The 23,164-nt window shown below is 43.6% G+C and overlaps 1 protein-coding gene across 1 annotated transcript; it reads right to left on the reverse strand.

Moving 5' to 3' along the window:
* Positions 1-1,600: 1,600 nt before the first annotated feature.
* LRRN1 (leucine rich repeat neuronal 1) lies at positions 1,601-22,817 on the reverse strand. Its single transcript, XM_056338183.1, has 2 exons — positions 22,601-22,817; positions 1,601-6,326 (listed from the first exon to the last, which is right to left on the reverse strand). The coding sequence occupies exon 2, from the start codon at positions 6,092-6,094 to the stop codon at positions 3,944-3,946; it is 2,151 nt and encodes a 716-aa protein (XP_056194158.1). The 5' UTR covers positions 6,095-6,326; positions 22,601-22,817; the 3' UTR covers positions 1,601-3,943.
* Between the last annotated feature and the right edge of the window lie 347 nt (positions 22,818-23,164).

Below are 23,164 nucleotides of genomic sequence, written 5' to 3' on the forward strand. Positions count from 1 at the left end.
CTCATGAGGCAGGGCTGGAGGGCGGACCACAGCTCTGTGAAAGCATCCGTGTGTTTGTGCACTTTATTCCAAGACCACGTCCAGTATGAGTCTTGGTTCATGGTTGAAAATAGCCTCTCTTGATCCAATAGGATATTATGATTTAGGTGAGGAAATGAAAAGTGGATTTAGCTTGACTGCTGCATACCACACTTGAGTGATCTATTTACTCTTCAGGGGACTGAAATACTTTATTATTGGGCAACCAAGTGGAAGTAACACTGCAGAAGTTTAGTTGGGTATGAAATACCTACTTTTACACAGCGTTTCTAAACTGTTAGCCAAATGAAAGATAACAGTGTTTTTTCCCATACTGTTTTTAAAGTGGCCAGTCTCAGTCTCTGATTCTGAGCAAACAGGGGTTGTGTTTTTGTCTTCAGTGAATAGCAGATGCAAATACATTTTGAAGGCAATTAGGCTGAGTATTTTTATTTTTGCTTACAATAAACTGCAAGCACAAAATTGCTAGCACAAGGTTGAAGGTTATTACTAAGATTATATGCCACATGTGATTAATCTTTTAGCTGCTGCTTTTCCTTTATTAGCAAAATTTTAAATTTCTGGGGGATCTGTACAGAATCCTAAGGGGTCAGATTACAGGGCTGAAAATACTGATCACTGGTGGATGTGTGTGCAGGATATACCACATTAACTAGGTGCTTCTTGCTGCTCAGCTGTTCTCAGGTAACCTGCATCCCTCTCCCGGAGTCCCAGCAGCATCAGCTACCCTGCAGTACTGCAGATCAGCACAGCCTGGAGAAGCGCACGGCTGTCATAAGGCCATTTTCTCCTGCTGTTGTTCAACAGCATTGCTCTAAAAAGATAACAAGTGACATAAAACTGCCAAATAGGTCTGCAGGGAACAAAAGGCCCGTTATTTCCCCAGTGCAAAGGAGCATGTTAAGCATTGCTTTCCCTCCCGTAGCCCCAGCTGCTGTTGGCAATTGCTGATCACGCCATTGAGTGCTGCTGTGTCCTCCTCCATGGCCACGAGTCCCTGCCGCCTTCCTTTTTGCCAGGCACTTGGTTCTGAAACTGCCCCAAGTGCAGGAGACAGCCAGGTGAAAACAAATCTGGCCACACACACGGAGCAAAGCTCTCGCTTGCTCTGCCTGCACCAGCAGAGCCGGGCCGCTGCGCGCGTGTTCCCAGGGCAGAGGGATCTCTGCGCTGTGTGTGACGGGGGCGGCAGGGGCCGCGAGGAGGAGCGGGACGCTCTGTGGGACGGCAGCCCCATGCTCGGCGAGCTTACGGCGGCTGGAGAGCTGGCGCCGTGGACCCGGTGATGTGTTCATCCGCAGGCTGGGTGGGAGGCTCGGGTGGAGGGCCGTGCGCTTCGCGTGACCTGCGTTACCGAGTGTTTATGGTATAGCTGTACGAGTGCTGCGGGAGGCCGGGGAGGTGATCGAGAGAGGGGCTTGCTCTGCACCATCTGACACCGGTTCAATTAATGATTTTCTAAAGACAGTTTTATGATGTCATGCGAGTTGGAAGCTGTAATTTTGTTGTCAACCTTGTCCTCAGTGTCCTTTCCTCTGGAAAAAGTAGTGAATCATCAACGCAAAAGCGATCTCAGTTTTAATTCACCATGCCTGCTATAATAATAGAAGGAGTTTTAAGGTTAGAATAGCACATAGACGAGATGATAATTATTGCTCTGAAGCTCTTCTGGAGAAGAAGGCAAGACGAAATTTTCCATTAACATTAAAAACAAATACAGAGAAGGTGACCAATAAATGCTTCCACCATGTTACTTCTCCACGATCAAGACACTTGCCTAATCCCAACATCAAATCGTCACACGATTAAAAGTGTGTGAGATCCGATGAACATATAAAAGGTGGCTTTTAGCTGCATAAGTGCTTGATTTAAACGCGCAATTAATAGCTTCACTCAGCTTTACGCTGAAAAGCAAGATCAACAAGGCATGTATCCGAGAGACGTACTGAAGTTTTTACACCAAAGCAGCTTATTAGTGAAACTATGGTGATAACTTTTTCACTTTTAAACAGTTGGTTGAAGGGGAAAAAGAAGTTTGAAGCTACCTGTAAATTCTGGTGTGTGTGTGTGTCTTTGATATAGTTGAGAAGCTAGTGAGTTAAAAAACTTCAAACAACCCTAAAACCCAGGCACATCCATTATTTTAACAATTAACTTTTACTTACCAAGAACATATTCGGTATGTAAAAACATTTAAAAATTGCACACTGATAATGGTCATACAGTGTAGAAAATTTTGTGCTTACTGATTAGGTATCTAGTATAAGTGTTGCCACGTACTTCACCAGAAACCCACCCTGCTCATGACTCGTGTGCAGTCCCTGCAGAGAACTTCCATGGATTCAGAAAAGACAACGTACATAGCTTCTGTAGGTTCAACTATAAATTATGCATTTATATTATACCCAGTGCACACACAGAAACACCATTGCTTGCTGAGGTTTTGCACTTTTACCAGATTAATTCAGTAAAATACTTAAGAGTACTGGTTAATTTTAAGCCTGTGAAAAATACATTTCAGTACTGGACCCAAATATACTACTTTCTTGTTAGTTTTAGCTATCTTAATTTCTGCTTTTGAAGGAATGTTAATCCAAATAGATTTGATTTTGTTTTGTTGTTGTTTTTTATTTTAATTATATGCCAGGGTTCAACTGTTTTATTTCAGTTTGGTAGCACAGAGTTGGGGTTTTTTTTGTCCTAACTGATCGTAATGACAGCTAAATGTCAGCTTCATTTATATCTTAGCTCAAAATATAAACAGAAAATATACAAAAAGGAAAATGTTTTTGTTACACACTCTGCATTATTTTTGCTGGGTACCTTATGCCAAACAGTTTTGATTCTGCATGTGACTTACAGTCCAAAAGTAGTCCAAAAGCCATACCAATACATTTTTCTGATTAAATGATTTTCAGTATTTCACATCTAGTGCAGAGAAAGCACTGCTATTAAAATAAATGCATACAAAAGGAAAAAAAAAAAAAAAAGGAACATTGTTGAAACGTAATTCCATCAAGAAAAAAAACCCCACAATATTTTTATATAACATTTTGGATATATTTTATGTCAAAACATGATCACCAGTCAAACTAGTGACATCTAAACCCAGTACATTATTGTGACTTCTAAAATAAAAAATCAGAACAAAACTAAATTTATTATAACTCTGCCTGCCTTATACACCATGTGTTGGTGATTTAAACACAACAAAACTCTAGTATTCTCCAAAAGTGTCTACTAAATATAATAAAAAGAATAAGAGAACAATTAACATTTAGTCTGTTACATTAAAAAATTGGATGTACATATTTCTATTGCCTGTTAGCTTTACCTAAGCCTTTTCAACTACTACAAAAATAAAAAGAAAAAAAGAAAACTCATTGTTCAAAGTCAAAAACATTCAAATCAGTTGATACAACATTACGGTACAGTCAACTAACATCATTCAAGGTCTCCTTTTCTCCGAGTATGAGTCCTTAGACCAGTGTTACAAACCTAGTTCAATGCAGTTTCAAAACTGTATGTTAGCTTTGCAAGATCCTGTACTCTACTGATGGCTTCAGAAGAATGGGGTTGTGCTACTTTTGAATCACAGGGCAACCCCAGCCTCTCATTAATTTTATTCAGCACTGTAGTTAGAACAGCATTAAGTTTAGCACAATAACTAAAAAAAAAAAAAAGAAGAAAATAAAAAAAGAATTGGAAGCTAGGTGAAGCTGCCATTTGTGTCAAACAATTGCGATACGCTATACTAAAAAATTCTGAAATATCCACCTGTCCTCACCGCTCTGCCACAAACTAGCAAAGTCAAAAATACAAAAGTCTTCAACTTCTCGTTTTTGCAGAATAAAGCAAAAAAGTCTTTGTGCTCCTTACTACCAGAAGCAAAATATCCTCTGAGTTACCACATGTAATAGCTTCTGGATGTGTCAACTTGGGTTGGCTTGGTCTCTGCAGAACCATCCTTGTCTTTTTCACTGTCACCTTCCCAGAGATTAATAAGTGGAGGGTAGAGCTCATTCAGTGGGATTGATGAGGTCTTTTGCATATATTTTTTCAATGAGTGGTGGTAGTTTTTTCTCTTAAATCTTTTTGCAATATAAACAGAAATGGAGGCAAGGCTGATGACAGCAAACATGGATCCCATTACCGCTGCGAGGGCAGTGCTGGTTTCTTGGTCTGAAATGTCTAGTGCAAAAGCTGCGGTTTTTGTTGTAACATTGACGCAGGACTTCTGTGTTTGCTGATGGATGTTTGACACGGTTAGACACACTTCATAATCCGTAGATGGTTGTAGATGCGTGAGGTTGTATTCATGTACGTCAACTGGGACCCTAGCAGTGTACGTGATGTGAGGGTTGTCGATCTTCATAGTGGCTGATGACCATTTTAAATTGGAAGTCATGACGTTGGAATTAACTTTCCAAGAAACTAAGATGGAATGCGATTCGGCTTGCTTAACATAGATTTTCAGAACCTGGGTCCCATCCAAAAGGGTTCCGTTCACCCGGATAGTAGCGACCCTCGTGTCAGCCCCTTCTATGTTTTGCGCAACACAGGTGTATCTCCCGGAGTCTTCAACCTGGATGTTGGAGATTTCCAAGGTGCCTTCACTACTCAGCTTGTATTTGTCAGAGAGACTTTCGACAGTCACTTTATTGCCGAGAGGAGTGACCCAGTAAATTTCTGGCTCAGGTTCAGCCATGGCCCGACAATCTAAAAACACTGTCATGCCGATGTCCAAGTTTAAGTGATTTGGAAAGGTCTCATGAGAGATCATTGGAAGACACTGTTCATTTGAGTCCTGTATTAACACTTCCTTCACCTGCTGTCCTCTGTATTCTGGAGGCATAGCGCAAAACATGGAGAGAGGTTCCATGAAACGGATATTGGTTTTGTTGGAGTTGATCCAGTGAATGACGCAGTCGCACCTGAGCGGGTTACTGTGGATACTGATCTCGCGCAGGTTTGGAAGGGATTCCACTGTCTTTTGGTAGACTGCATTCAAGGCGTTGTTGTTCAGCATCAGGCTCTCCAGGGCAGGAACGTTGCGAAAGGCCAGGCGATGTATGTAAGACAGCTTTGGGTTGTTGGTGGCTTCAAGCTTTGTAAGTTCAGGCAGGTTGTCAAGCGCATACCTATCAACAGAAACGAGTTCTCCCATATTATTGATTCCAAGCTCTTTCAATCTGAGCATGTTTTTAAAATCACCTTCTTGGATTTTATGAATCGGATTTTTGTTCAGATCCAGGAATTTTAAATTTGGAACTTTCTCAAGTGCAAGCTGAGGAACTTTTACCAATTTGTTGTCATAGAAGGAAAGACTTTCAAGACTATCCAAGCCTACCAAGGCATTGCCAGGAATGTCTGTGAGATACATACCTGCCAAAACCAGGCTCCTTAAATTTGAGAGTGGTTTGAAATTCATATCTAGTATTCCAATCACTGGATTTTCACCGATCATGAGAATCTCTAAGTTAGGAGTAGAATCAAACCAGCGGCTGTCAATAACCTTCAATTTGTTGGAGTTGAGATGTAATCTCAAAAGATTCTTCAGGCCAGAGAAGGCATTTGCAGAAATGCTGCTGATCTGGTTGTGATTTATATATAGCTCCTGAAGATTGCAAAGGTCTTGCAAGCAGTAGTCAGTCATCTCTGTGATCTGGTTTTCCTCCAGGTGCAAAGTAGTAAGTTGAGTGAGATTTGAGAGCCCCACATCTTTGATACTTGTGAAGTTATTTTGTGAAAAATCCAATTCTGTTAAATTAAACAGCTGTTGGAGTTCGTCTGTGGTCTTTGCAATATTGTTGCTTTGTAACAGGAGGACTTGAGTGTCACTGGAAAGGTTGCTGGGGATTTTTGTTAATCGAAGGTCATTGCAGTCAACTGTTGTGGCTTCCCTGTATGTTGACTGTGGTGTAAACCATGGCCTGATTTCACATACACAAAGCTGTGGACATTCATTACTCTGTATGGAAGACTCAGTTAATGAATTCATTAACAATTCTAGCACCAACTGGCAAACAGTTAAGACAACTCTAACCTTCGCCATGCTGGTCACCTACTGAGTTCAGCTCCCCAGCCCCTTAAAACGGCAGCAGACCGAGAGGGTGATTTGTTGTCAGGCAGAAAATGTAAAGCTTAGTGGTTAAGGTGAAAGGATTGGACATCCAGAAGGTGAAGGATAATTTGCTGAGCTCAGAGAAGGCAAGAAATTGTCTGAAGACTCTCAGCTGCAACTCTATGTCCCAGAATCTTCTGCAAATTAGTGTCTGAAGACGTTCCTGAAAACAGATTAAGGAATATGTTACGCTCATCTCATATACACTTCATACATTATTTAATTTCTTCATCCCTTAAAGAATAAATATCTGAAAACAATAATTATTTTAACATTCATCTCTCACAAAAATCCTGATCTGGTATTGTTAGGTGATGTAGGGTTTGGAACTCTATCCTGCTTGGGATTTACATGAGAAAGCTCTTTGATAGTTCCCAAGTGAGTGACTGCAACAATGTATGCAATCATCGGAACATAAAACTTTCAGATACCTTTCAGTTTTACTCCGCAATATTTGTTTGAATGGCTTGAGGAATGCTAAGGATGGGGGATGCGCTTGCAAGCACAGCGAGGTCTCCAGCGAGTGTTCAGAGCGTAATGCCGGTGGGAATTGGGGTGCCAGAGCCGTGCCCGAGGCTCGGAGCTCAGGTCTGTGGAATTTAGGCTCAGGAAGACGGTGGTTTATAAGTTTCTAGCTAAATGCATGTGACCTTTGCCAAAATCCATCCGAGCTAATCAAATCGGTTCCAGATAACAGCTTAGATTTAATGCCACTAAGCACCAAACAATAACAGTGAATTTGATTAAGTGGATGTAGTGTCCTTATTGTAGTGGTTTGTACCACACTGTGCATCATATGCAAACTGCTCACCACGACTCGAAATTGCTGTGTAAACCACACCGTTTACATCTTTTGAGCCTGCAGTTATTCATGCAAATATGTTTAAATTAACCCAACAGGGTCCAAAGTACCTCAGAAAATCTGTTGTGTTGCGACGTACTCAAGCAAAATCTAAGCTCTTAGTAAAATCTTTCCCCTTTTCACTTTATTGAAAAAGTAAGCTCCAGGAAAGAGTTTGTTACCTGCGAACTTATGTATTACTGCTGTTGTAAGAAGCATGGGTACAGCTTTGAGAGTTTCTCTGTGTGTATGTGTACAAATTTGAAATCTAGAGCCTGTGCCAGTAAATACCCTGGCTGCCCGTCTTTCAGCTCCCAAGTATGTTGCTTTGGCGATGGTGATGCTGCATGAAGTGATTTTCTCCCAGCTAGTGCTTGTGGTGGCCATTTCACATGCCCAGCTGTATGCACATCGATATTGGCAGATAAAGCACACCATAAGTCACAGTGAAGGTTAACCAGGTTAGTGCATGTGTTCAGTGACCTTGGAATTAAATAAAAGCATGTGCAAGCAAGGCATGTGACAGATCTGCATAAGGCTGTAAAGAGCAGACCTCTTGAAATTCGAGGCAACGCTGTAAATCTCATGCTCTAATGATTGCAGTTCAGACTTCTCAAACAAGTGGTTTTTTTCTTTTTATGTAACTAAAATAATCAAGTTGTGCTATGGCTGAGATGGAGTACGTAACAGTGATAAATTGTAATGGCAGAAAGCGGGAAATGGCATCTTTTTCAATTAGAACGTAGTGAAGCCTCAATCTAGTCAAAGCACAGAAAAGATACTGCTATATAAAATAATAAAACTAAGTACAGCTTTTAAAAACAGTTTTAAAATAGTCATCTAAATAGTGGTGACAGGAATGCCGTTTATACAACACTTTTACTTCAAAATCTGATCAGCATATTAAAAATGAAATGACAGTATTTTATTTGCTATTATGATACAGTGCTGCAAGTAGAACACACCATGTAACATTTTGATTTTGGCAAGCTGTTACTTGTTCTGTGGTTGTGTTTTGGAGGAAGTGGAACAGGAGTGTTAGCCAGAAAGCATTTGACTGTGTTAAGTTAGATTTTTCTCTCCGGTAGCTGAGACTTCAGTGAGAGCTGAGGAGACGATGCTGAAGGGTGGGAAACAGATATAGAACACAAGAAAAATACTCCTTCTCAAGTAACTTTCAACTGATGGAAGAATTGAATAAGTCATTAACTGCGTTTAGAAAAAAAATCCTAGCTGCACTGTAATAGTAAGGAATATATTAACATAGAGCAACGAGGAGGCTGGCATAAACTGCGTTATGCTGACTTTAATGAATGCTCCTCTCAATAACAATACATCTGTTGCTGACCCAAGCTAGGCAGTTCTAGGAACACTGATGACATCTGAAGTTTAATTGATTTAATTCCAGATTTTTCAAATTTTTCAAATTACAGTATTTGTCTGTTAATAATGCAGGCAGTGATTTCAGCTGGTAAAGATGTGCGGGAGGTGCCAAGCTGCCACCCCGCCTTGTGCAGGGAGATGCCTCTGGTCCAGCCTGGCTCCGCGGGGCACGGCGGTCAGCAGCCTGCACCAAACCCCACGCCACTACGAGAGACGATGCTGCTCCCGGCAGTCAAGCCCCCAGAGTCTCTCCCATAACTTTTTTCTAAGTAGATGAAAAGTCCACGCCTTAGAAAGCTGTGGGCCCTAATGATGTTTTAGTACTGATGTAGTTATATGAATCATGTAATACTTTAAAATTAAAGTGCCCGAAAAAGACTTCAAAAGCTGCTTCTAAAATATGTTGGAGCACATCTAGATTTTTTGGGAAAAAAATAATAATCAAATTTGATCCTTGCTTTGTTGAATATTTATATCCTTTTATTTGCACATTACAGTTATTGCTCATCCTTGGTAAGAAGGCATTTCTGGTTTTATTGAATAGAGTTCTGGGTTTATGATCACTGTAAACATATGATTTTACAAGTTATTAGTGACACTTTCTCTTCTCTAGCTATTTTCTGCTGCAAATGGATTTAATTTTCTTTAACTGGAAAATGTTCTTTAGAAATGACCTGCACATTACTGTCTCCAATCTCCCCCAGCCCACGGCAGCTTGGATGAAGCTATAAATGAAAAAGTGTAATCAAGAAGTAAATTCTGATGGGCTACACACGCCCCAGTCCATTTTAGTGCTGTGCTTATGTGAATGGCAGCCCAGAGGCCACCACATGAGGGAAAACCCAAGTCATGGACTTTTGCTTTAGCTACTGCTTATGCTATAAAACCCCATCCGTTGCTCTGATAAAAAACAGAGAGGCAGCCGTTATCGGCGAAAAAGCGCACTGCAGTTTTTTATATAACTAAATAGCAATAGCTGCTTCTGTTCTGCTGTTTATATAGGATACGCTTGACCATCTCAGCTCTCATGTTTGTAAGAGGCAGCTGCCAGCTCTCTGCCCCTGCCGAAGGGTCACCGACAGCTGTCCCTGCGCCCCAGCAGACTCGGCAGCATCGGCAGGACTAGTCCCAGACACCGCTGTGATGGGTACTGTCCAAAGGAATGGAATAGCATGATTTTTTTTGCTACAAGACTATGCTCCTGCAATGTTAGACTCTTACTCAGGTTCTGAAGCCCTATCTAGAATTATAATCACATCTTTCCACATAAACGCAAGACAGGAGAGATGTATGTAGGATTTTATTTTTTATTTTTTTTTATAAGCTGGAGAACAACCAGGTTTTGAAAAGAAAACCTGTGACAGTATGACAGTATGCAGTTCTAAATAGCTGCCAATGAATAATCACCAAGTCCCTGTGGAGAAACCAGGGACGGCTCCTGGGAAAGTTCCCAACTCTCACTGGAATCAGTGAGACTGAATTGAGAAGAATTGGAGTGCTGGTGTCTGCCCCTTTTCTGCCAGACATCTCAGCATTCTGCCCACTGAGATCCTTTTTGTATGAAGTTGTTATTTTTTTAACATAAAACTAATACAGTACATCCCTGGTAGCTGGCTCCAGGCTTTTCGGAGTCAGGGAGAATACCAGTCCTCAAAACCACCCTTAGGACAGAATCATATCACAAAATCTTTTTTTTTTCCTTTTTCTGAAAATGGTATTTAATATGGGTCACGTGATTGAAGGCACTTCTAATTATGTGTTAATAATTTCTTTTAAAAATACCGGGTGAGGAAAAATTTCCCTAAAGAGTAAGAGGGTATTATACTTTCTTTCAGGAGAAACCGAGCTTAGGTGAAGGATAGCTTTTAGCATTCTCTGCCTTCCCTCTCATTTATTAAATTCATATTTCCTGCTGTAGCAAACCACAACGGTCATAACGGCTGTTAACTTGGTATCAACAGGAATAATGGTTAATTTTATACAGGAGATATGGAGGGAATTATTTTAGTAAGGGCTAAATAAATGCATTTTCCAAAGCACTCTTGGCACCCAGTACATTAAGAACCCATGTTCCTGCCAGCCAGCAAACCCTGGCTGCCTGGGCTGTGGGCTTGGTCGTGTTTCTTGGGGGCAGAAAACATAAGCATTGTTCCCTTGCCAGGGAGGTTGTGAAAACTGTTTAATATTGAAAATTTGTTTGGCCCAAGGAACTGTAAGGTGGGTATTTGGTATTATGGAGCAGAAGATCCTTCATTTCAGCTTTCCTGTGGGGTGGAAAGAGGTGTGTGCCGGCACCACAGCCTTGCTGATGGCTTTTAAGAGTTTGTCTCGTTTTTCAGGTGATCCATAGAAAAAGTACGTTTAAGTCCACAATGCAGTAAGAGGAGAACATGAAGGGACAATCATGAAATTACTGTTCATTAAGTGTGCATAGCTAACTTGCCAACTAAAAAAACCCAGATACTAAACAATTTTTTCTTGGTAATATGAAGACAAAGTGTTGCCACTGTCTTGACAACAGTATTAATGATCACCATTAGAAATTAATGGAAAAAAACCCCAACACATTTTGCACATGGATATTTGGATGCCTGTTTTGAAACAGTGATACTACCACAGAAAATCTTCTCTCTCCACAGTTAAGTGGTTCATTCTTGCAAAATTTCTTTTATATTGCAAGCAGCATCGGCACAGGTTTTGGTTGGCAGCCACATGTGCTAAATGTGCCTAGGTAAAAGTTTGAGGGATCAGATACATGAAGAAAATTACCTCGGGCTAAGACAAGCAATTTATTTTGCACTTGCTGTGAGCCAGAAGAACAGCCTGATCTGCAGTACCTACCCATCTCTCCACAGAAACATTTTCATATATTGAGCCTAAGTAATGTAGCTAGTCTTTCGGAAAATTGTCTGTTGTGCTAATGTTCTGCTAATGACTCGTGCAGCTTTCTTGTTCCCCATCATCATCGTTTGTGAAACTACTGCCATCTAAACAGCCCTCATCATCAGTCAGTTTGGGAAAACTTGTCCTTGGGCTGCTGTGTCCTGGATTCAGGTACGTCAGGAAGAAGCGGGTTAGACAGCCCAGCACCTGTGCCCAGGAATCTGGGGCATGCTGCAGTGACCCAGTATTAGTGCCAAGGTGTAAGAACTGGTGAAGCTTCAGCTAGAACGTGGTGCTCGAGAAAACTGAATTCAGGCGGGGATCAGCACAAGGCTTGCTCCACAGCCGGGGAATGGGAGAGCTTGTTCAGAGAGGGGATGCTGAACGACCCTGGCTTGGCTGGCCTGGCAAAGCTCTAGCCTGAAGAGCTACTCATGGTAGAAGCAACACCGGAGATGAGCTGGCCCGTAACGAGCTCAGGCTTAGTTCATTGCAGTCGGGTTAAGACAGTTTGACAAGTTTAAGGAAAGGGTACTGCGTGTGTGTCGGAGGTACAAAGTGCCTTGCCTTGCTTTGAGCTTCAGAAGGGCCTTGGCAGTTCTTTACCTGCCCATTTTCTATAGAGAAGACCTGAGCTATAGGTGCCGTGCCACAGGTGAGCAATAACCCTTGGTCGTGCTTTAGGAGGGACAGGCATTTCAGCAGCGCCAGGTGAATATGTCTGTGCACCCACTAAAGCACATGAGTAAGCGCAATGCGAAAGCTGGTCTGAAGCGTTGTGTCACTAAAATTGGGGCTTACTGCAGTCAAAAGCATCAGTGACCCTGATCATCCTAGAGAAAGAGACTGGACTTGGCCATTGAGTTTAATAACCAGGATACTTCCAGCTAACCTATGGAACGGGCTCCTTTCCCAGGAATCAGATTTGTAAGTCCAGTCCTCCCTATTTAGAAAAATATTGCGGAAACATGCCTGATAGTAAGTCTTTTACACTGAGGTTTTTAGTCTCTGATACCATCAGGAAATAAGCTATTTACAATAATAAGCAAAATACAGAAGAGTCAAGCTGGAAATGATGTGAGTCAGCTGAAAGAGCATACCAAAAAGTGAAAATGGGAGCTGGTTACTAAAAGCAAAGACAAAACCAAGGGCCTGTAGGATGTGAATAATGGTATAAAGCTTCAAAACACATCCTCAGGGTTTTGTAATATTTAAGGTTTGGGCTTTTTTTTTCCTTGCAAATAATGCCTACTTTGTCTTCTTGTCTGTGCACACATTTCGTCAAAATAAAGTCAGTGTTTAATTTTAGGGAAAGCTCTGTTGAGAAGGCGGTTTGCTGTATTTCAAGATGACCTTAGCATGCTTTATCTGTGTTCTTTTGAAAAATACTAGTCTTATCTCCACAGAAAAAACGCGAAGAGCATCCTATTCATAATGCCTGCACTGTAGAAACAGCATATTAAATCTTTAAAATTTGTAATTTATTGGGGTTTATTCCTAAGACTTCTTCATTAAAATATTGATGTAAATATTCCTAAGACTTCTTCATTAAAATATTGATGTAAATATGCAGGAGAAAGAAAAATTATTTTCATTCATACACTGATCTTGAGTAGAAGGAGCTAGATACTGTGCAGAGTACAGCTACTGTATATTGATGGCCCATCAAATCAACCATGGAATTGCAACCCAGCTTCTGTCATCTGTTTGAAAATCTTGTACAAATTACCATTAACAAGTCATATTAGAAACATCAGGAATAATAAGTGCTTTCCAAACAATGGGTTGTCAAATTATATAGTTTCATTTGCTTTTTCTTTAGAGAAGAAAAAAACCCCACCTCATAAACCCATTCAAAAGCCCTGAAAACCTGAAAGGCCAGGTAAGTTTGTACGGTAGTAATAATCTTACATTAGAAACCCAATTTATTATCTACTTCCTTACTATGTTGACTATCATAAAATAGATCAATCTTGGGACAACTTGGGCTGGTCTTTTATTGCCCATGACTCTAGTTTCCATGTCCTGCTACGCAGGGTCTACTCCGGCTTGATACGAAGGCAGTAGTAAGGCTTTTATTTCATTTGACGGAGAAGAATCATGTCTGTGATTATTATCTTCATTCCACATAATTACCAGATAAAATTATTTTACGAGATCACCTTTTCGGACAGCTAACCAAATAACTTCCACTGTCAGGTTAGGAGCCGGTTTCACGAGACCTTCCTTGCAGCTCTTCCCTTCTGCACTGAAATGCAGGCGATACCTGCAGCTGATGGGGGACAAACCACAGGAGAAATGATTCCATTTCCACCTGTACATGCTGTAATGCATTCACCGCCTTCCGTATATATTAGATGCCAGAGAGAATTTAAACCTAATTGGCTTTAGCTTGCACAGTGTCTAAAGTTTACGGAGCATAACTAATTTAGGAAGACCCGTTCCAACTATTTTTTGCATGTAGTGTATCTGCTGGGTGAAGAATGGAAGAGGACCAAGACTGGAGACACACTGCTTTGTCTTCTAATCACATTTGAAGAAATAGAATTCAGTCTTGGCGTATCTGGGATCTCAGAATGACATGGAAGGATCAGAACATCTTCTTAGCCATGGGGGCACCTACCTCACGAGGATTTCATACCAGAGCAACTCAGATAATCTCTGCTTCTTACTGTCTCTCAAAATCAGTACAGTGCAAGTGAAAATTGTTGGGTTTTTTTTTTTTTGTTTGTATGTTTTTGTGTTGTTTTTGTTTGTTTGTTTTAAAGAAAATGAGCTGTAGAAGAGGAACAAGGGCATTAAGAGATTGGGTTGGATATTGGAGTAGAATTTCCTGTTTTGTTTTTTTTTTTTAACTACTCTTGAGAGCGAAGGCAGCTTGGCTAGTGGAGGTTAAGTATTAATAATAATGAAATAAGGAGCACATGAGAAATATTTTTAACCGTGAGAAATATGGATGCCAGAACTCCAGAGGATTTTCACGAAGCAACAGAAAAATCCTCTTCCTCTCTTTTTGCTGACTAGCTTTCTGGCAGTGTGATTATTTTGCTTCCTACACAGTTCTAGATCAAACTCCAGTTTTATGAGTCATTCAGGATCCCCCACAGTTGGGAAAGACCCCGGTGTGTAAGTAGTTGCTACTACCATAAAGGATGCCAAAAAATCCCGTGCTAGAAATGGTAGCCAATAAATAAAAACTGAAATGAGTCGGTATCGCAGTAGGTATTTATAAAATCAACATCATAACACTGGCTGTAGGAAATGCATTGAACTTATTAAAAAATTGTATGTACGCATGCGTGCACAAGTCTATGTAATAAGCCAGCCATCTGTAGCTTCAACTGTTTATCTTCAAGCAAGAAAGAGAGTTCTTTTTCTGGTCCTCATTACACTCTATACTTTGATAATTCCATTTCTTGTGGCTGTACTATGCGTTTAGTTTTCAATTATTAGTGGTTAAGTATTAAACTGTATTTTACTGTTAGCCTACTTCTGTATCTGCACAGTTTATACATGTAACGTGCTTACACAGACTTCAGCCCTTAGAATAAAATAGGCTTTTATTATTTTTTTTCCCTAGGAGTTACATGCTTGCAAGATCAAATCCACTATTTCTGAGCTGTATTTACATATAAGCAACACCTTGCTGTTCACTCAAGACTCTGAACATACCAATAACAAAATAAACATGAGGTGCTGAGATCTAATACAAAGGCTGTCAGCACCAAGACAAAGATTTGGAACTCAACCAAGTCGAGATGGGATGGAAGTAATTCCATTAAGTGGCCACAGATTTGGTTTTGGTACTACTCTGAACTAAGGCTTTACTCTGATCTAAGAAAAAAAGTTATTTTCTCTCCAGTTAGATAGCTGTATTACATGGCTGTCCCCTGCATTTTGTTATAAGTCTTTTTGTGGTTTCAAATGGGCTTCTACACAAATTTTTTGCCATTTTTTCTGAAGACCTCCTTCTTTCGTTCACAACTGATACCCAACGTACCATTACACTGTCCTGAGAAAATACACGTTCTATGGAGCATATGCTTTCAATCAGTATTTCATTCCAAAATTGTTCAAGCAGTATTGCTTGGAACGTAGAGCAGGTCGTCTGCCATGTCATCAAGAAAGGAGGGCTCATTCAGCTGAGAATGGTGGAAATGTTAATAGCCTACATTTAGCTATTTCTCGTTATCTCAAGTATCACCTATATTTTGAGACTTTGTTTCATGCTCAGAGATCACAATCTTGTTTTGAGATGTTTATGAGATAGAGAGATAAAATATGTCATATTTAATGTATTTGTATGTTTAAGAAGAGACCTATAAATTGTTCCTTTAGCTTCAGTCCTCAGTCTTGTCATGGCAAAGTCAGCAGGTTTTCCCCGGATAGGTTTATTTCATAAGTTTTTGCAAATCTTGGAGGTACTAAAATAGCTGCCTATTGCAGAAAGCATAGAAGTTATTTCTCTCAAAATGTTGAGTTATTGATGCTTTACAGATAAGTTCTTTACCCAATGAAGCTGATTCATTCAGGGACAGTAATATTTGTATATCCTGGACTTCTTTCACTTGAAGTGGGCAGAAGGATAGAGGAAAACATTTGCCAGTGAATTTATAAAGAACACTTATCTGGTTTTACTCATTGCCTTATAGATGAAACCATTTTAAAGACCTGTTTTCAATCACCTGTTTAAAAACTTTTTTGCAGCTGGTTCACTTAACTGGTTTCATCTATGGGTAAAATAAGTTATTTTGCAATGCCTATTATGAGTGGTGGAGCTCCGTAACTATCAATATTTACTCTATTTCTGTTAGAGTGATGGATCATTTGTAATTTAAACATTTAGCAAGGCCAATCAGTAGCTCATCTGCATCCTAGTAATTATATGCAGCACATTAGCAAGGTGTGCATTTACTAGGTATTTTTGGACTTGCTTAATCAAATAAATTGTATGATGCATGAAATAACAGAAAATGTAGGATTCATTATATCAGTGACAAACACTTTCAAATTACAAAAAGATAATCCAAGCTTTGATTGATATTTTATAAAAAAAACACCCATAAAATGCTCTTCTACCAAATTCTGGACAGGCTCAAGAATTCTCTCTGAACTTTTATGTGTTTCTTAGAAGCTAGTCTGATCTTTCACCATGTTACTGGCCAACCAAGCCCTCAAACCCACAGAAATCCTGGGCTAGTCCAGGTAGACCAAGCCTTTTGGACCGTATGCAAACCTGGGAGCTGTGGCTGCCTGGGAGCTGGGCTGGCGTCGCAGTGCATGTCCTGGAGGCCCCCCACCCCACCGTAGTGCTGCTGCAGGTGGGGGTTAGTCATGAGTTTAGCGTGAATCCAGCTTTTACATAAAGACAAACTCCAGGCTGCATTTTGCTTGACAACTCGAGTTACATTGACTGTACAAAAGTAGTTATAAGTGAAACAAAATCAGGCATTGAGGAGTACGCGATAGGTCTGACTCCAGGATGGAGGAGAAACCCCGACAACATTTTCCATGAACTGAAACAGCCCCTAGTTGTCTCCACACCATTAATGTTATCTTTAAAACCTGACTGATAAAATAAGGACTAGTGACCTCTGGTGAAGCACTGCAGTGAAAAGGACAAAGACAGCAGCTAGAGATGGAGATCTGGGTTAACTGCATTGTCAGCGGTGGAGTTCCTCCAGCTTTGATGGGTGTTTATTGAAAACAGGGGAGTCTGGGTTTGGTGTCAGCCTGAACCTTCTGCTGTCTTTGGTACTGAGTATGTGTATGTGAAACCAGAACTTGGCATTTCTAGAGGATAATATTCAATATGTGCACAAGCAGCATCAAATGGACGTGCTGGACACAGCTTCCCAGTGCCAGCTGTGCCATTTTTCAGTCCTGCACTTGACTGTCAGACCTCCTTGCTTGTCTACAAAAGTGACCCTGTAGGTGAAGCAAGTGCCTCTCAGCTGACGATGCCGATCTCCCCGCTGGTAGTCCCCAGGGACACGGGGCTGCCCCATCCAGCTGGGACTCAGGCTGCCAGCGGGATGGGGCAGCGATGGCTCCCACCCGCAGCGCTGGAAGAACAAGCTGGTGGGTAGATCCTGCTCTATTCCTGCTCCTGGAGCCCCACGGCATGCAGAGCCCCAGCCACCCCAACACCCCCCTGGGGTTTTACTCCCTTCCCTTGTGAGAAGGCCCCCCCCTGCACAGGGGCTGGTGCTGCCCACCCCTGCCTGGCCAGGCACCGCTGGATGTGGAGAGAGGCTGTACCACACCAGGACCAGTTGAGCCACTGGTGGGAGCAGCCCCACGGGTGTTCGGTAACGCCGGAGTAACCAGCGAGAGGCAAACCCTGCCAGATACCTTGCAGGGGACTTGGCTTCAAAAAGCGGTCAGGACTCCTGCTCTAATCAAAGCTGACAGATGCCGAAATTGCTGGAACCACTAGAGTTTGTTAAATTAAATACCTGGAAACAAGAAGGTTTTAATCCCTAAAATGTCTAAAAGAACCCCAGCCCCAACAGTAATCTTTGCCTCCGGCACTAACGGCACTGCTTCTGTTTGGTAAGTGCCTGGGGAAAATACTGGGCTGTGTCACCACCGAGGACCAAAGGGCGGCACCTCAGCAGAGAGAGTTATGTAGCAAGACCACAGTAGCCAATAAAATAAAGGAAAGAGCTGTTTCTCTATGGCACTTTTATAACTTCTGTGCATTCTCAGTACAGCACCTTGTTAAATATTTCAAGACCGTTACTTACAATTGCTTTGCCCTGTTCTTTAAGTTGAAAAGAAAAGAGAAGAGAAGAAAAAAGCAGTAGGTATCTACTCCATCTCAAATACTTGATCTTTAGAAACTGTGCTCCAGGTAAAAACCAGGTCCTGTTCTTTTGATTCAGCCAGCTGGAAAGTTGAGAAAATGCTGGCTTGTAGCACCACATTATGATCTTATGAATTAGAAGGTGAAGTTATAAGAACATTTTGCAGCAGAATTTAAGAGCAGAGACTAATTCTCTTCCCACTGATGCCAAAGACTTCTGCGGTCTTCAACAGGAGAAGAATTAGGCCAATCCAAAACAGGCCAACCCAGTATTTTCCTTCAGTGCCATATGTAGGAAAATGAAAGATGACATATAAATAGCAAAACAAAATTTGAATAAAATTGTAGGGCTTTAAGCAGCAATGAATAGGAGAATGTGGTCGACAAGAACTTTAATCCAGTACCTCTTAAACTCGTATGGAGGCACGTTCTGTTCCTGACCTTACGAAGTCCATTAGTAACAGCTACAGGATGAGAATCAGACTGGAAAAATCATTGACTAACTCAAGCACACCCTCTGTAGACTGTTTCTTATCAAGGTAGTCTTCTGCGTTCTCCATGCCGAATTTAAGCACTCCGAGTCTTAGAGAAACCCCATTATTTACTAGTTTTATGATATACTGACACAACCCGTTCCTAAGCCAACTTGGTGATTTTCTTTATTCTTGCCCATCTTTCTTCCCCTAGCAGGTACATGGTAACCACAGAGCAAAACTGAGCGAGGGAATATTTTTCAGTGCCCTTTCCTGGATTTCTGCAGATGCTCCCAATGGAGCGGGTGGTGGGGGCTGGCTCCTCCCCACCCCTCCACTCCCCCAGGAGCCCAACAGGCATTGCTAACCCGCGTAACACAACTGGGAGAAAAGCTATTGCAACTCAGATGTTCTGTTTTGCATAGACCTTGCTGTGCTGAAAGTTATTTTTAAGAAAGATGTGTTTTGTATTTCTCAGAGCATTTAAGGCCCGACCCTGCTAATTACTTAACTGCTTTTGACTGAAGCCTAGAATTTATGATTCCTGGGAGCATCATGCATCTCCCACAATGGCCTCCCCAACTGGGAGAAGATGCAGAACTGAGCTGTCCTGAGCCTGAAATGCAGGTTCCCTGTCAAATAACATTACACAAACAGAGAGGAGGAGAAACGGATTTATGTGCTTCCAAAAACTTTACATAGATTTTCTTCAGTTCTGTGTCTGCAAAATGTCTGCCAGGAAAAAATCTGGAGCTTGGCAGGATGAAGCCTCACACGTGTATTGTTCGTGTAACTATGGTAACCTACAAATGCCACCAGTGTTTCCATTTCATACACAAATGAGGGGACAGCTGTGGAGACCACATGTCTGCCAATGGAATAATATATGTGAACTAGGATGGCTTGGTCAGAAAATTACAACTCATTTATATTAATCAGGGCTTCAAAGAACAGTCACCTCCATAGTTACAAAATGCGCCATAAAAGAAAATTATTTTTATTTCTGAAAACGTTTGGCTCTTCAGTAAACATTTTCAGCATCTTGCTACTTTACTGGTTGAAAAAAAAAAAAAAATAAATGCTGGTAACAACCAGTGTCTTTCTATAAACATCACAACTTTTTTTTTCTTTGGTTTTGCCTTTTTCTGCTGCCTGATCCTAGTCTGAGCCTGACACAAAGCCTGACCTGGGACCAGGCATGTTCCAAGGTGCTTGCCTGGGGAAGTGGCAGATCCAGAAGAGGCAGAAATAATGTAGCATAGAACTCCAACCCATCTACCAAAGTGAAAAAAAACTTCTTTTACTCACTGATATCATTAAGAGAAATAATAGCTTCAAAACAATTTGTACAAGAAATTAAAAAAAAAATATTGTTGAAATTAACTTGGAGTTTATATCATCCCTAACAGCAAGAAAAAGAACCGCTGTAGACTCAATAACGCAAATAAATCACCTTTTCAGTAAATATTAAACTACGCAAGCTGCAGTAGCAGTAATACTTGACTGGGGTTATGATTCATCCAAGGTGCTTTAAGTGTCCCTACAAAAAAATAATCAAGAGCTGGTGGCTGCCGCCTGCCTTGGCGGCGGCAGCCTGCTGACAGACAGATGCAGCAGGAATACAGCACGCCGATTAGCAAAAGTTTTTCTGGCTTCTGCAGTGCCACGATACTGTATTGAAGTAAAACAAAAGGCTGCAGCATCACCTCCGCGTGGGCTGCCGCCTCTGCCGCTGTGCTGCGCGTCCCAGCAGCAAGGAGCAGCTCTTCACCTACCAAGGGGTACTTAGTGTTTATTTATGATATGCTGATGAAAGCTTTAACTAATGCTTATTTCAGCGATCACATTTGGAATGAAACGCATATAGGACTGGTTTGAAACCAGGGCTTCCTAGCCTCCAAGCTGGATCCGCGCCTGCACAGTTGTCTGAGCCCTGGTGAACCAGACTGAACAGAAGTTTCTTTTTGCAGCGTAAGTTTGGATGCGCTCAGCATTATTCATGTCAATTAAAAGAAGGTCTTTCACAGTTAATGTTGAAAAGTTTTTATCCTTTTACGATTGGTACAACTTGATACAAAAACCTATTTCCTTTAATAATCAGTAGTAGTATTCATGTCTGTTCTAGGTAAATGGAAAATACTTTCTAGTCATCACAGTAACTGGTTTGTTAAAGTCCAAAATGCCTACAGTGAGATATAATTTTGTAGGGAGGGACTACATAAAATTTTATTCGGATAACACTTTAACTTTTACAGCAGAAGTTAAACTTCAGCTCTTGCAAAGCCTGGGTCTCACCCTCCTGGGCCAGGGCAGGGCAGGGGGCTGCAGCGCAGGCGTGTGGACACTGCACGCCCCGGCTGGGCCAGGGGAAGGAGCCCCCACTATGACCTGACATAGCAAACACCCTACCCCTAAACACTTGGTCATCAGGGGGGCTGTGTGCGTTGGTTCTGCTCTCTTTCTGTCAGTGTGTCAGTCCTTTAATTTAAATTTCAACTTGTCAGACTTTTGGATATACTTTGGTAGGACCCTTCAGAGTATGGTTGGGACCAATGTGGTACGTGACGTTGGGCATTTGAAGCACCCGTGAGATCACCTTGCGCACATCTGAACTATTCTGAGGTTTACAGTCTTGCTCAGAAATACCAAGTGTGTTTTATAGGGATCCTTTTAAGCCTGCAAGGAAAAAGACTTAAAGGTTCACAAACTAGTTTGTACAGAGAGGAGCTTGGGAGCTACCGTGCAGCTCCAGGATGGATGCGTGAGCATCCTGCGTGTGATCTCTCGCCTTCGCACGACAGTATTCTGTACTTTGAGTTGGATTCTGTCACTTTTCCTTCCATCGCCCAGTGGGAAAAACGCACCGAACCAGCACTAAATAACTTGGGGAAGGAGGTAAAAGAGCAGGCCAACATCTGTTGTGTCTCCCCGGCAGGACAGAACCGCCGGCACAATGCGCACTCGCCCGCCCTCAAAGGGGCTTTACGGGGCGGGGGCGAGCCCCCGGCGCTCAATGGCCCCTGACAGCCGGCAGCCCCCAACAAAGGGGAGGCCAGCAGGGCCCTTTGTCCCGCTGCGCGCCCGCGCAGGGAGGGCCCGGGGCTGCGCCGCCCCGCCGCCTGCCCCGTGCATCTTCTAGGCAACCGATTTCCGAAATGAAAATAACGATAAAAAAGCCTCGCTGCGGGCGCGGGCGGCGGAGGCGGCTCGGGCAGAGGAACCCTGCAGCACCCAGCCCCGCCGCGCAGCACCCAGCGGCCGCAGTGCCCCCGCAGCGCGGTGCCCGAGGTGCGGGGCGGCCGCTCGGCCCCGTGGCCCCGCCGGCAGCCGCTCGGGCCGCGGGGGAGGGCGGCGGAGCCGCCGGTGCCGGGCAGCCCCGCTCACACTGCGCCTTTATGCCATTTTCTTAAGGGCTATTGTTACACTGAAGACTCCGTGTCTTTTCACATTCCCCCGTGTGAATGGATGAGGCAAGACATCTGCCGGGATACGCGCCCATTCGCATGCAAATCCGGGCTGGGGGATGCTGGCAGCGCTGCCGCACAGGCGGCCCCGCGCCCCCCCCCCCCCCCCCCCGCGCAGGTAACGCGGCCGCCGCCGGGGGACCGAGCCACGCGGTCAGCACAAAAAAAAAAATCAAAATTATAATTAAAAATAATAATTTAAAAAGGCGCGATTGACAGCAGAACTAAAGCAGGGGGAAGCGGAGCGGCCGGAGCGGGCGATGCGGCAGCCCCCGCTGTGCCGCCGCTACACCGCATCCACCCGCCCCAGCGGCCGCAGGTGCGGGGCCCGGTGCCCCCCGACCCCCGCGTTTGCGGAGGGGGTGTCCTGCTGCGCGTGGGCATCGCCGCCGGGCGGGGAACCCCGCCGCGACCGTCCCGGCAGCGGCCCGGGGGGGGAGCGGCTCCCCCGGGGGCACGGCCGCCACCGCAAACTTTCCTCTCGCCGGGCCGCCCCCACCCGGAGGTGGCGGTGGGGTGCGGAACGCCCCGCGAGGGTCCCGCAAATCCGGCTCCCTCCCTGGAGAGCTCGGCGGAGGCACTTACCGGCGGCCGCTCCCCGGGGGCTACGGGGGGCGGCACATGGGCTGCTGCTTCCCCCCGCGGGCGGGCTGGCGGTGCCTTAGAGAACGGGGTAGGGATGGAGCCCTTCCTCTTCCTCCTCTTGCTCCGCTAAGGGGCGGGCAGCGGCGGCGGGAGGCTGCGGTGCCAGTGCCCGGTGCCCACCGCCCGCTCTGAGCCGCCGCCAGCGCGCACCTGGGTAGGCGCTGCCGGTCAGCTGATGGGCTGCGCTCCCATTGGCTGCCCCGGCACCATCTGCGAGGGGCGGGGCGTGGGGGGGGGCGGAGCGTGGAGGGGCGGGGCGGGGCGGGACCCCTCCCCTTCACGCTCCGCCCCCCACGCTCCGCCCCCAGCCTTACGGGTGAGCTCCACCATTAGGTTTCAGAGTTAACAGCTCCAAGAAGAAGTTGCCCGCACATCCCCCCCGCCCCCTCATTCCCACTGCCTATTGAAAGTCATTCACGTGCTCCGGAAGGGACAGCATCCCCGACACATGTACCACAAGGGCTGAGTGAATGAAGAAAACCATCCCCATCCTTATAATTAATG

The sequence above is a fragment of the Falco biarmicus genome, chromosome 4 (assembly GCF_023638135.1).
Source record: "Falco biarmicus isolate bFalBia1 chromosome 4, bFalBia1.pri, whole genome shotgun sequence".
Classification (NCBI taxonomy): Eukaryota; Metazoa; Chordata; class Aves; order Falconiformes; family Falconidae; genus Falco; species Falco biarmicus.